Here is a 14416-nt window from a genome sequence, read left to right on the forward strand (position 1 = left end):
AGCCTTAAAGAAAGTCTAATATTTGAATCTCATTGAAACCTGATAAAGAAGACTGAAGTAATAACAGTACACGAAAAGGCAAAGTGAATGGCTGGCTTACCTTGTCGTCTTGATCGCTCTCGGTGTCACACTGCAAGAAAAAGAAAGGTAAAGCTGAAATTAGAATTAATGAGTCTACATCCTTGTTTTATAACTGTTCCTGCTTGGACTGTATTCAATTCCAACACATGAGTGCCATAATCCAATTTACCTTTGCAAATGGCATATCTTATCAGCTCTTTAATGACGAACTTATCACATACTCGTATTCAGCGTCTGAATATCATCAGATCACTTCATTAACTCACTACACAAGCTGTGCAATGTGAAACAAAGCAAATTTCTCATGAGCAGCCATGCCCTTGTTAACACTGACAACTATGTGAAATTCAGACGGAGCTGGAATCTCAAACACTAACCGCCACTAGAATTATAATTCCATGATGTGTGTTCCTGCTTGAGGCTGGGGATGGAGAAATGACAAGAATAGGAAGGGAACTTTGTAATGGAGGGAGGAAAAAAAGTGGTTAGATTTCATTTTTTCTTTCCAATTTCAATTTCAAGGTCCACTTAATTCTTTATCAACTAATTAGTGTAATGCTGGGTGACTGGCGGCCCTCAACGTTGTGCATATGGCTGAGGTGCAGAGAAGCACTGGAGTCGGTAATGAAGAAGGCACTGGGGGGGAATATGGGCAGAGGTTGGCATGGTTTGTGTGTGTGTGTGTGTGTGTGTGTGTGTGTGTGTAGGCGGGGGGACCGGGAGTGCAGGGAGGGGTTGGTGGGTGTCGATTAAAGTAGGGAGGGAATGAAGGAAGGTGGTAAAATGATTGACAGCGCAGGGAGTGAGCGACAGAAGGCCCTGCCATTTTTTCTTACTCTCCCCTTTATTTTGCTTCCATCTCTTGTTTTTTTGCTGATCTGGGGACCCGCTGAGCTCAAAGGTAGCTGGCTGGGCTCGTTGTTGGTCTATTTCTCAGGCTACATGGTAAAAAGGGGCCTTGCGAGCTCAGCAGGAGCATAGCATCCAATTTACAGGCCTGTCCCACATGGCCCCAGGGGCCGCCCGCGGCACACTGCCATGATGGTCAGCTCCAGCAGCTCATAAATTATGCAGAGGCAATAAACGCGCTGGGCAAACACTCCTCAGACGTTCTCCTGCTCTCCATTTCTCCCTCGCTCTCTTTCTCCACCACCCACAAAGTTCCACCCCCGTTTTTAATACAGTGTGCAGGGAGTGAGCAGCGCTATAGACTGTCAGCTGGAGGAATAAATAAGGGTAATGAAAGACAAGTGCAGATTCTGATTTCGCGTGAATGTGCGTGTCATACAAAGAGCTGCACACTCTGTGTGTTATGGACATTACTTTCACTTATGAATAAAATGGGCGTGTTGACTATGTATCACTCTCTCTCGTGGCCTCCTACACAGGACTGACTAATGCAGCAGCACACGAGATCTGATGAGCAGCTTTAGCCGTCTCAACTGCTTCCATGTATTCGGGCCTCTCAAAATGTGACAACTATAATACAACCAAGCACTCATTAGTTGCTCCTTTGCCTGTGCACGCTACGTACCCAGGAACAGAGGCATGCGAGGGGCTCGAATAATGGACATCATTTTAGTTTTTCCACTGTGTTGTGATCCATAAAAAAACACTAGCAGCCTTTCTTTCTCGTGTCCCCTTGTTTCTCTCTCTCTCCTTTCCTCTGTTCCCTGACTGTGCAGCCAATTGCTTTGATTGCCAAGATAGAAGCTGGCTGGAATGACTTGCCCTTGCTTGTGAAGCAAATGGAACATGCTAATGGAACTCATCGTATTACCCGATGCAAAAGTGCCATAGCTCATTACTTTAAGATAAAAGGATATCATTGTAGACGGCAAGCAGAATTGACTTTCTGTGCTACGACTTGATGATGATTTAATCAACTGCTCTCTTTCACTTCTCATCCCTGCGCCTGTCGCTTTCACAGGTGCCACTAAACGAAGCACTCACACGGCTGGTGGGGGAGAGAAAAGAAAAGAAATTGCTGTCATTACTTTTTTTTACCCCAGGAATAGAGGTATGCAAATTTCCCAGAGCGACAAAGGATGGAAAAAAGGGAAAACTTAATAAAATGGAAATACCTTTATAATGAGCAAAGTAAAAAATCCTGAGATCAGGCCTGACAGGCAAGGGCAGGCAATTTGATCGTCCTTACAGCGCAGACGCCAAAGCTCCCTCGAAATCACTGCTCAAGTATAGAGCAAAAAGTAACAAATAATAATATCTCTAAAGAGATAAAAACATATCTCAGGCATACAAACAAGTCAGAGCTGTCACTCACTGATAAGTGATCATAGTGAACTAATGCTTTGCCTCATGCATAAAGCAACCTGAGGCGGGAAAGAAGAATCCCTGCATATCTGGAATTTGCTCCTTTTATTTCTACTTACTGACTCTTACATTAGAAACAGACAGAAGGCTGGAAAGTCTCGGCTTTGCAGTTGGCAGCTGGAAATGTCATGAACAATTGCTAGACCTCATCATTATTAACTGAGGTATGGTATTGTTTAAGGAGGTAAGCATGAGCTCAGAAATTCAGTTATTGCTATGACTGTGGATAATATGAACAGGTACGGGTGAGTATGGGGTGAGTATGAATAAACCTACAGAGATATGGTTAACTGTAATGTCAAAAACACTTTACACCAACCCTGGGAGCCTGTGTGTATTGAAAAGACTGACCAAAATGAATATTCTGCACTGAAGAGAGAAAAAAACACAACAACAATGGTGCTATTGAGATCACCGGAGTGAGCTCTCTGACAGGCGGAGGTAGGAAACTGGTCTTATTTGAAACAACAGTCATGTACAGTAAGGAAACCATTAGTCCTGGGAGGGGGCTAACAAAGAAAATTGATACTCTACCCAGGCTGCTGCTATTTACACAGGGCGAGCATTATACTGTACAGCTAGACCCTAGTGTTTAGTTTAAGTAACACAGGAATGTCAAACATTAGCTTCAGCTCTAAGAGCTGTTGATGTTGGCCTGTATCCGGAGCACTTCTGATTGCCCCCCCGCTCTCACCCGGGCCTCTCTTTTGGCTGAGTGCTATTACAAATTTCCCTACGCTCCGTCCAAGCAGCGAGGCTTTTGTTTATATTGGTCTGAAAGTAGGAGTAAATTATTCTTGTCCTAAATCCTCTCCAGCTGAGAGTAATACTGGTCCAATAGAAGAGGAACATAAGGAGCCATGGGCCGAATGCTAAATGATGCAGCTATGCTATTGTCTGTAGCAGCAGGGCTCACCAACGTCTCCTGCCAGAGCTACCCGCAGAAAAATGTCTGTACTAAAGAGGTAACCACATCACACAAAGATGCGTGCAAGGCAAGTATGCCATGTTCCCTTTTCCAGCATAACCTTCTGGAAATCCACTGCTCCTCAAACACTAACAGATGTTAAGTCAATCAAGAAAAAAATTACATGCGTAAACGATAATTCTGAAGGCAAACAGAGTATGTTTAACTGGCTTATTATCATTTCTGATCCGCCGTCTCTGCTGTTACAAGTTGTCTCTAATCTAGTATTTTCAAAAAATGGCACCTTCTTAAGTTTGGATCTGGGATGGATCCGTATTCTCGCTCCCATGAGTGACATTAGCCTCAGGTTATGCTGGTTGCTATCCATGACCTTAAAATTAATTATGGTTGATATGGGCTTCATTAAAGTGCCCCGTTACATAGAGGATGGTGTCTGTTTATCAGTCTGAGCCAGGTTGTCCTGGAGGATGGCTGAAGGGGTTAAAGCCCAGGAAAGAAGCCAACTTGCTTGCATGCCTGGGAGCTGGAAAGACAGCATGAAGGATGGCAGCCATTGCCAGGGTCAGCTCTGACAGTGCCAATTTGATGTGCTGTCGTCAAGGGCTCCTCATTCCCTCTTCCTAACAGCTCCTTCCTGATATAGCTGCGCGTCCTGATGGTTTTCTGATGCAAACAGTCACATGGCAAAATGGTTTTCTCCCCTCCCGCTGCATCCTCCTCCATCTGCTGCTGGGGCCTGGGTGCCGCCGACCGCCTGCCTGTCACAGCGTGTGTGGAAATTAGCTGGGGAGGAGGTGCTCGCTTGTGCTAATTACATTTTAATCATTGGAAATGTGTTGGCAAATCAAGCCTTGATTGCCATCTTGGAGCCCAGTACTCCTCTCTGCAGGTTGGGGATGGGGGATGGGTTTGTGGGGCTAGAATGTGGATGAGCCCAGACTTGCCAAGCTGGACACCCCACCCTCCATGACGGCTTGATATGGCGGCATGCCTGGCCTACCACTGGGTAGTGGCTGTGCCACATTATTCATGGGGAATAGAGGAAGATCAGGATGGTGAAATGGGGATCTGTGCCATGCTTATTCTCAAATCCCCCACTCACACCTCTCATATCCGTCTCTCTTTCTCTAACTCCCTCTCTCTTTCTCACCCACACATTACACAGTCTGCCAGTCCTGCCACTGTGAATTGAGAAACAACAAATAGAGCCGGGCAGGAGGAGACTGATGAGCTCAGGGTTTGCTACACAGCACCTGTTTTGGCACATGAAGCTGGAGCAGCAGGCCCCGTCACAATACGCTCACAAATTAGATTCTTATAACAAGAAATTTAAAAAAAGACCGACTTGGCTACATCAGATTTAGACTTGTTCATAAAAAATGGGAATAATCTTGATGTTGGCAACATTTGTATGGTCAATACGGCTTCATGACTGGAGATGGAGACGTGGTCCAGCTTGATGAACTCCAAAAACACCAACATGACCACTAAGAGTCAATAATCAGCTTCATGCAGCGCTGTCACCTCCTGTGACTTTGACGATTTTAATGACAATCTACATCCTTCCTTAAATCAGTGTTAACCAGTGCTATGCTACAGGCCGATTCACACTAGTAATGAACCTAAAACAAGGCCAAACACATGTGACCAAATGTAGACTGTGCTTAAGTGACTTTACACTGGAATGAACCTCAAATAAACTCTGGGATTACATTACTTTAAAAATAAGTCCAACAGACACACATTGCATGAATAGATATCCATAAAAGACAGTTTTGTAAATACACCTAAAAGTTCGGCGAGTGGAAGGAAATTCAACATGACATGCCTGACTGGGACAGATCATTAAAGTAAGCAGGGTTCTGCTGCGATGACATTGAACATCTAATTTCCACAGCATCTGTTTGATGTCGAACTGTCATATGAAAATATGGTAGGAAAAAGAAGACCTCAGAAAAAATCACAAGGAAAAGAAAACAGCACAGATTGAGTGTTCGAGACAGTCTATATAATCACATAAGGCAAACACCTATTTCAGCAGCACAGAATGTTTCGTCAGGGAGGACCAGACCTCTGTCTGGACTAATATAACCAGGTCCGATCCACATGTGCAGCGCGGGCCAAATGCAGCAGGCCAACATCTGAAGGCAATTTCCCTTCAAATGTAAAACTTTATCCAGAAGATATCCAATTGGACCGCAAACTCTGAGACAGTGGAGCTCAAGGAGGGACAATGGGGGAGAAGGGTAGAAAATGAAGCCTTCCATAAAATAATAAGAACTTTATAGTCTTTGACCTCTGGTTTCAATACTCTGGTGTACAGTCGTTTTACGTTTTATTTCACTGGACTGTGCCCAAACTTACTGAAAGAATATTTCAGACAATATTCTAAACCGGACTCTTTTAAAGTAATTCCAAATTATTATTATCATTAATTCCATATTGTTAAATCTTTAATAATTTATGACAAGTTATGACATCACCAGTAATATAATATTAGAGAGTTGGCTCTACAAAAGGAGGACTGTCTGAGATGCAGACACACCGACACGTTCACACACTTTGAATTCCCGGGAAGAAAAGATTTGTTCAGAGGGAATGTGAGTGATGAGGTGTACGTTGCTTTGTGTTTGAGTGTGAAAGATGGCAGGACATTGGACTCAACTGGAGATGTGGCACCGTACAACAAGTGATGCTTGGCAGAAACGATTGTTGCCGCAGGGTAAACCTCTCTGTTGATCAGTGCAATCCACCCACCACGCACGCACGCACACACACACACACACACACACCACACACACACACACACACACACACACACACACACACACACACAAACACACACACACCTAGCAAGGACCGGTGTGAGAAGGAAGGAACAGAGAGGTGCAGCGCTTTGCTGTTCTTAAAAATCCATTTGTTACACAAGCACCAAGTTCAATATCTCTGCTTCTCGAGTCTCAACATGGTTCTGCCGGCTACAGGCGAGGCTCTGGGGTGCCTGGAGGTGGGATGCCTTTACTGCTTATCTGATAGAAATGAAAAGACTTAAGACACAACTGCAGCACACACATGTGGGCACATACACAAACACCTACAAACACACACCTTGCCTCACTCCAACTCTGCACTCTGTTTCCATAAGCCAACAGGGGACTGAGGCACAAAGCAGATGCTGGATTAATCAAAGATTAATAGAAGGATTTTGAGATAATTACATACATCAAATTGCATTGTTTGCGCGGTTATGGTGACTCCCCTGAGACGAGTCCACTTGGTGTGTATTTTAATTACCCCACATGCTAGACATTAACAGTGATGTGATTTGGCATCTTCATTACAGCAATCTGGCCACACACAAACAATCAATTTCAGACTATTTGTGGACTGCTCCAAAAGAAGCAGAATTTCTGTAAAGAGGAAGTGGGCAAGTGCTACGATGAGGGAGTTTTGTGTGGATGCGCAGATGGACTGAAGCAAGCATTTTTACCCGGTTCTCACCACTGAGATGGTGCACCCCGTCACATCAGTGAAATTTAGGATTGGGTTTCAAACCTCAATACTTTTTGGTGCAGCCTCAAATGTGTCCGTAGAACTGAGCCTCGAAACCTGTTCAGTACCAAGAGCTGGCACTGAATGTTTGCTTATTCTTTGAACAGTTTCTGAGTTAAATCAATCACTTTAGACTTCATTTAACTTCAGACCAGACTGGCTTTTTTTCTTCAATGAAGAAGAAAAAAACAAGTTTATATTCTTCAAAGTGAGGCATCATAAAAGCATTGTTTTAAATCGGCACTGACGCTGTCGTATTCTATATTGTATCCTATCAGCTACTGCATCAAAAGATGTCAGATGACACAAATCCCTTGTGAGATGTGATAGTATTATAAATAATGGAGCAGTTATATAGAAAATCATCTTTGTCTGCCACCTATAGTGTTTCATGTAACACTCGTGGATTACATGTAGTTGGATGTATGCTGCAACCCTCTGTTGTCAAGAGATATAAACCTCATCTGCTCCCCTCACCTCCCACTTCCCGCCCTCCCTCCCTCCCACCGCACTGACTCATGGCTGACGGGGGAGAAAAACATCAGGATTAGGTTCTGTGCCTCTAATCACTTAACTCCTCACACCTGATGGCACACTATTAACTTTGACTGTCTCCAGTGACCCCGCGGGTCGTTGCCCATCACATCAAGTTTTTATTAGGGAATTTTCCTCATCATTAGCCATGGCCTGGAAACGAGCCATTAATATTCATACTGGCAAACCAAAATGAGGTCCCACTGATTTTCCATCATCCAGGCTATCTGCGCAGCTGCCACTGTTAACAATCACCCCAGTGCTGCACATTCGCCACGTATCATTATGGGGCTCCATAAAGCTCTTTCTCTGGGTCTGCCATGATGGGAAGACATAGAGGAGGAGGAAGAAAGGGTGGTGAGGCTTGCAGCCAGCTGACACCCATCTGAGAGAGACTGCCCAGCTCTGCCAACAATCTGCCTGGAAGTCTCATGCATGAGGCCCGGCACTGTCAATGCTAACAACCCCTGCAGGCTCTGCCAGGGACACAGCTGAGAAACGCTCACGTTCCCTCAGTGTTCTCACATTAAAGCACACACTGTTTATCAGTCTGCAATGGCAGCTAGGAATGCAACACTTTGGAAAGGTCTGAAATCTTGTGCAAGATGTTAACATGTATAAACATCATGAGGGAAGATTTCATTTAGACATTCTCTGTTATTTTACGATAAAAACAAATAGCGCAACATACATAGTAATAAATCCTTAAAGACCTGCAATATTTTGAAGCTATTTTTCCAGCAGATTCTCATATCTCTTCAAAATGAGAGGCATTTAACTCTGCATATGATATCAGAATGCCAGGAGTCAGAGGAAACGCTCTCCCTGCATCCAAAATGGCTGCCCATGTTCCCACAGATTGCTGCTCATCCTCAAAAACGATCCACCCCATTTGTGTCTCTGCTTCTCCGTTACCAGAGGAGGGCATCTCACATCTCTGCTGCCGGGGAGGGCGGGTGCTGAGGCTCCATGTGGTGTGAACACAGGCCTGATAAGGTGCTTCAGAGCAACAATGTCCCAGGCAAGTCCTGCAGATAAGCCTCCTCTCCCTCTTCCCCTCTCACCTGAGCTGAGACTAGCTGGTCCCAATGCACGGGAAGGCCTCCTCTGTGTCATGGGTGGTAGCAGCAATTAAGTGGTGACACCCTGACAGGCTGAGATAACACCATGTCCCACACAGTCAACCTGCGCACTGAAGTAAACACAGAAATGATATATGTAAATCAGTTATGTGTGCTTATATGTGGAAATTATTGAGGCAATTTACTCTGACAACTTACTTAGTTTGCATATGATACTTTTAGTGGAAGCTGGGTGTTTCTGAGGTGAGAACTGTTTAGTTACCTGGGTTTCAAAATGGTGTCACGATTTCAAAAACAGATTGCATAGTTAACAACTTGCTGTAGAACGAGGACATAAGGTGAAACACCAAAACAGACGCAGCCGCTCCAGCTTCGTCTCCCAAATAATTAGAGCTGCAGTGACAAAAACACTTTGTTATTCTCCTACTATGATTTGCTAGCTGTCACAGTGTACATCTGAGTTGCCTCATTATACAGAAAGTAGTCAAATAAAAGCCGACACTGCACGCTCCTGTCAAGACGCTGTCTACCGCACATGCAAACAAGCAAAGATGAATAAACATTAGTTGTTGTTGAGGGCTGGCCTTTGAGCAGCGAGGCTCACAAAGATCCGCTTTGTACAAAATAAAAATATTTAATTTGAAAGACTGATGCAAGGCAAAATGAAATTAAAAGGAACCCATGCTAACTGCTAAAACAAATTACTCGCAGTGCGCTAAATTACATTTGCTCTTCCATCAGCGAGATCAAACGAGCCTAGTTTGACTCTCCTGCGCTAATGATTTCCTGCACTCACCTCCTTTTTCATCCCAGGGGTGTTAATAAACACTCAGTCTGGTTTTCTGTTTGTTTTGTTTGTTTGTTTGGTTTATTTATACATTTCCCAGTTCTCCGTCTCATCTCGCGCCCTCCCTCTCTCGTTCACTTTGCCCACGCCGGTGGCAGGCTGGGTGAATTAGAGGGATCTAATGTAATCCCAGGGACAGCAGGCTCCTGAAAAACGTGCTCAATTAAAGCAGGATGAGCCCAGTGGGAGCGTCCCTGGCGGAGCGTGGGGTGACTGACACGGCCCTTTGGTTGGGATTAATTAGCATGCTAAGTGGTAGAGCATGATAGCAGGCGGAAAGCCACGGACCAGCCATCTGACACCCACCACCTCCCACAGTACCAGCAGTACAGTCAGGGTTCTAACTGGTCCACTCCCCTTCTGTCCCTCAAAGCCTGATTTAACCTCATGATAAAGGCATAAAGGTGTGGACTGAAACCAGAGATGAGGGGACTAAGCTGCTCCTAACATGTTCCATATCTAAACATCATTTGGTGAGAAAATTACAAATAAAATGCCTGATGTTTTTTCAGGCTCCTCAGTTCTGCTTTTTAGAAATAATTCCAGGTTTTGTCTTTCACTTCTCAGTAGTAAAAAGCCTGTCAACACGCTAGATCATAGCACATTATCACAGGATGACAGCAGGATCTGTGGCTCAACTGAAGGATAGCTCCTGGAAAGCAGAGTGGGCCAAAGATTAATGCAATAAAAGGACTGCGATGTTGAGGGGTTTAACTCGCGATGGCTTGTTTCGCTCCTTGAAACTATTAACAGTTTGCAAACATTACTTCGAACTGTGAGTGGTGATGTGGGACTTTGATTTTGGAGCTGTGCTCTAACACAGTTTCCAAACTTTTGTCAAACTGTAATGTTTTGCAGCGTTTCATGTGTTTTCTGTTTGACTGCTGTACAGCAGAATACCACAGAGCTCCGGCCCCAGGGCTCTGTGTTCATGCTGACTGCCCCAGCAGGAGGGTGGACTTCAGAATGAAAGGATACCCGTGGATAAAACTGTTTGCCCAGAAATCTGGGACAAGCGCTGCAATGTGAATACAACACAATGCCGACATCTGCATCAAATTCATGTCTCGACTTTGTCAAAGGTTCTTCTTCTGCTCTTTAGCTGAAATGATTGCTTACTTGTCGACTACACTGCCAACACTCAGAACATATCAGCGTACAGCCGCTTTTGCAAAGGTTCTTCTTTTTTTTCTTTTTTTTTTAACGATTTCTTGGTCAGTTCCTCAAACAGCTAAGCTTAATGAGACAGCGGATGCAGAGGAAGCCGACAACAGAAAAAACCATCGGCCACACTGTGTTCAATCCTCCTAAAATCCAAAGAGTTGGGTCACACAGGTTTGTCGGGTGGCTGGTGTCGTGTCAGCGAGTTAGGGTCAGCTGTCATGTGGTGTTTTTCTAGACCCCTGGTTGCTGCTACCCTCGTGTGTTGTTAGTGTCTCTGAATAAGCGATCACGCTTCAATAAAAACTGACCTCCCCTCTGCTCCACTCAAGAGCTTTCAAGCCAACTCAGCACACAATATCCCACATAGTTTATGACAAGCCTTCTGTGGGATTTCTTACAGTCCAAAGACACCAGGAAGGAGAGAGAGAGGGAGAGAGGGAGGGAGGGAGGGAGGGAGAGAAAGAGAGAAAATCACTGCAGTGTTTTGTCAGCCGTAATTACTCTCCAATTATATGGTCAAAATATGGCATTACAGGGCACTTTGTTGTCCAGACAGCCTGGCTTTGATCAAGTTGTGGTGGAATGTGTTTCGCATTAGAGGCCCCACTATGATCTATGTTTCCTGTCACGACAAGGATAACAGTGAGGTCACCAGAGCAAGCCCCACCACCCCCTGAGGAAGCAATAGCAGTCCAGCAAACATCCCTAGAGCATACTCCCCCCCCCCCCTCTCTCACAGGGGATAAAGGTTTGTGAGGAAGAGAGAAACAAAGCAGAAAACGAGAAGAGCAGGGAAACTCTGTCAGGAGAGAGAGGTGACTCACATATGGTCACAACTGGATCTTCTGGTGACAACAGTCGGTGATAAAAATACGCAGAGACATCTTATAAGGGTTGTGAACTCTGCTTTTTTTTTACAACAGGTCAAAAACTATCAGCACCTGTTGTATTAGAAGCAGGTAGAAGATATTTTGGGGTCATGAAAAAAGTAAGATTTGTTCCACTCATAGTGTGGCTACCTTTTCCAGATTTTCCCACCAACTCAGAAGTGGAAGAGTTACTGTTGGCATTTCTATTGCACACAAACAATATCTAAGTACATTTTCCATGTCTCAACAAAATGTGTTTGTGTGTTTCCTTGAGGCTGTAAAATATGTCGAAAGCATTTCCAAACTTGATTTCTTAATGTTTTGAAATCTGTTATTTATATTGTGGTTTTCTTGTACTCTTATTACTGGAACACTGCTACTTTTTATTTTTAAATATTGTTACGGTCCTCCGTCAGCAGCAGAAATTGCAAGATAGCGTTCATCAAGCTCTACAGTGCCACTGGTGGTTAAAACTTCACAAATAAAGTATATTTTCAGAATAGTGAGTGTAGGATATGTTAAACATGATATTATTTCTGTGGGGAACGGCATGGTTGAAGTGAACCCTGTGGTTTGCTTTAGTGGTGTGAAGTTGATGGACCATTCATCACTTTAACACACAGTCAAGGTCAGAGACTGTTGCCCTGGAGCATTATAGCTGGCCTAATATATTAACACAGACTGTTCAAGGAAAATTACAATGACTTTGAATGCGCTCGTTTTCACCCTACACATTCTCTCTGGGGTTAGCAACGCTCTGAAACAACCCACTTATCAAAGACACCCATGAGGGTAAAGAAAAACATTTCACTACACCATATCTGAGCTGAGCTTGCCAGACTTCTGCTGGTCATCTGCTGAGGGCCAGTGAGAGCTCCTCCTGTGGGATATCAGTGGCATCCCAGGCCAGGCATGGCATGTGCTCTCTCCAGGACCCCCCCCCCCCGCGGGCCCTGCTGCATGCTGGCCTACGTTGCGGACACGACCATCTGTGCAGCCTCCCATTGGTAAGTTGGCAAACGAGGCTGCACAAGCAGCCCTCCCCTGATTTGGGCGTTTGGCCCGGGGGTTGGAGGAGGAGGGTGGCTGTGGTGAGGTGAGGGATGCTCCCTGGTGTTTCAGAGAGCCACTCCATAACACTTTCCTCATGAGCGCTCCTCCGGAGGGCTGCTGGAACGTCTCGGAGCCATCTGGGGAGAAGTGGAGCGTGGCAGAGAGCAGCTGGACGCTTACAGCTGCTATTTAAGCCCTGGCAGCAGAGCTCCATATCAGTCAGTCAGCAGGAAATGCAGGGAGCACAGCAGTGCAGAACCTAGCAGAGGAGAGGCCACAACACGGAGCTCCTGCTCCACATTTCAGACATTAGCTTCTTCTGTCATTTATTCACTAAATGCCACAGAAAAAAGCAGCAAAAAGTCACAATACTGCATCAGATTAAAAAGTACAGATTCCGCCCAGTTCAATCAGCAGCAAAAACATCAGCTATAAATCATGTCTGACAGGAAGATTTGTTACAAAAACATATTTAAAAAATGTGTTGTGAATGTGAAAAATAGTTAACACTTACAGAACTTTGAAAGAAAATTAGACAGGATTAGGTGCGTATAATATGTAGTATATAACATCCTGGTGATTATATATCTTAAGGGATATGTATTGTATATAAACATGTATGAAGAGGAGAATAGAATACAGAGCCAGGAACATATCATGTTATCTTAAATTAAAGATGTGAAATGTGGTTTAGGGGGCAGCGTACATGAGATGTTATCTCTGGGCAAAGACAAGTGTGAACAGGGTCTAGTCAGATAAAATGAGGTAGGTCACATTACGCTCTGGGAATCTGCCTCAGCTTACAGCAGCACTTCACTAAAAGTAAACACTCCCAAGTAGTTTAATGAAAGCAAACAGAGACTGGTGGAGCTTGATGACTGACAGACTTCCTCCAAACATATTCCGTATGTTCACATGTACTCTAATAATTCATTTACAGTCAGAGTAAAGCAAAGCTTTTATTCACTGCAACTGCAAGCAGCGTAACCATGACATTTCAGTGCCCTTAAGGCTGAAATCAGAGTAAGCATGCCTTGATTAAAAAGTCCCAGAATGCAGTCACTCAGATCCTTGTGGCAAGCTTTTAGAATAGTTTAATTTCTTCAGAATTTTTAATTTTCTAACGGCAGTTTTGGTTTTTATCTAACCCTGACCCTTTCTGTAGATTTACTACACATTCAGTAATAAATGTAAATATACATTTCTGAGGAACTCAGTGCAAGTCTATGACACATCCTGAGAGACAGTTACATAGCATGTCTACACAGATGCCTACTGAGAAAGTGCTAACTCATAACGTGTTTGTGTTAACACAATCTGATGCTGAACAATGCCACAAGTAATACTGGGGAAATAGATCATTTTTGCAATCCCACCACTTGTGGCTACAGTGTTCACTACTTTGAAAAGTGCCTGACAGCATCTAGAGAGACTTGCAGGCATAAGCTCTCAGTCAGAGACAGGCAGAAAAATATGCCTTAACAATCAACAAAAAAAAAAAAAAAAGAGAAAAAAAAAAAAAAGGATTCTCAGCAAATGTCGATTGGCCCCCGGAGACTGCATGGGAGGTTTTCTCAGAAAGGTGTACAAGTCTTGATTCTTGTGTGGAACCCACAAGCTCAAACCCCCATGTGAAGCTATGGGAAAAAACTGCTTGTCAGGAGAACATTAATTAAAGTGTTAAAGGTACAAGAAGTATTGACTTCCTCTCTTCTGCAACCTCCCCAACCACTAGCAGCCAGCAAACCCCACTGCCCCCCAAGGTAAAGACTTCTACTAGCTCAGGCCCGGGAGCTAACTGGAAAAAAAGCCCCACTAAGACCAATTAAGGCCTTCACTAGGAGACTGAAAGGAAGACAAATGGAGGCAGAAGGCCCGATTACAAGAAACCTTTGTACAGATGTAAAGCAATTAGAGCGGTCTCAGGGGCCAGACAGTGCGGTACCTGTGAGTCATGGATCCTACAGCCAGT

General features: G+C 44.3%; 1 protein-coding gene across 9 annotated transcripts in view; it reads right to left on the bottom strand.

Moving 5' to 3' along the window:
* Positions 1–14416, bottom strand: part of auts2a (activator of transcription and developmental regulator AUTS2 a) — a 310731-nt gene that overhangs the window by 100794 nt on the left and 195521 nt on the right. For all 9 annotated transcript variants that reach the window (XM_056396788.1, XM_056396791.1, XM_056396790.1 and 6 more), the window contains one exon: positions 101–130. In XM_056396788.1, coding sequence (XP_056252763.1) covers positions 101–130 — 30 coding nt within the window. The remainder of the gene's footprint in view (positions 1–100; positions 131–14416) is intronic.

The sequence above is a fragment of the Seriola aureovittata genome, chromosome 15 (genome assembly GCF_021018895.1).
Source record: "Seriola aureovittata isolate HTS-2021-v1 ecotype China chromosome 15, ASM2101889v1, whole genome shotgun sequence".
In the NCBI taxonomy this organism is placed as follows: domain Eukaryota; kingdom Metazoa; phylum Chordata; class Actinopteri; order Carangiformes; family Carangidae; genus Seriola; species Seriola aureovittata.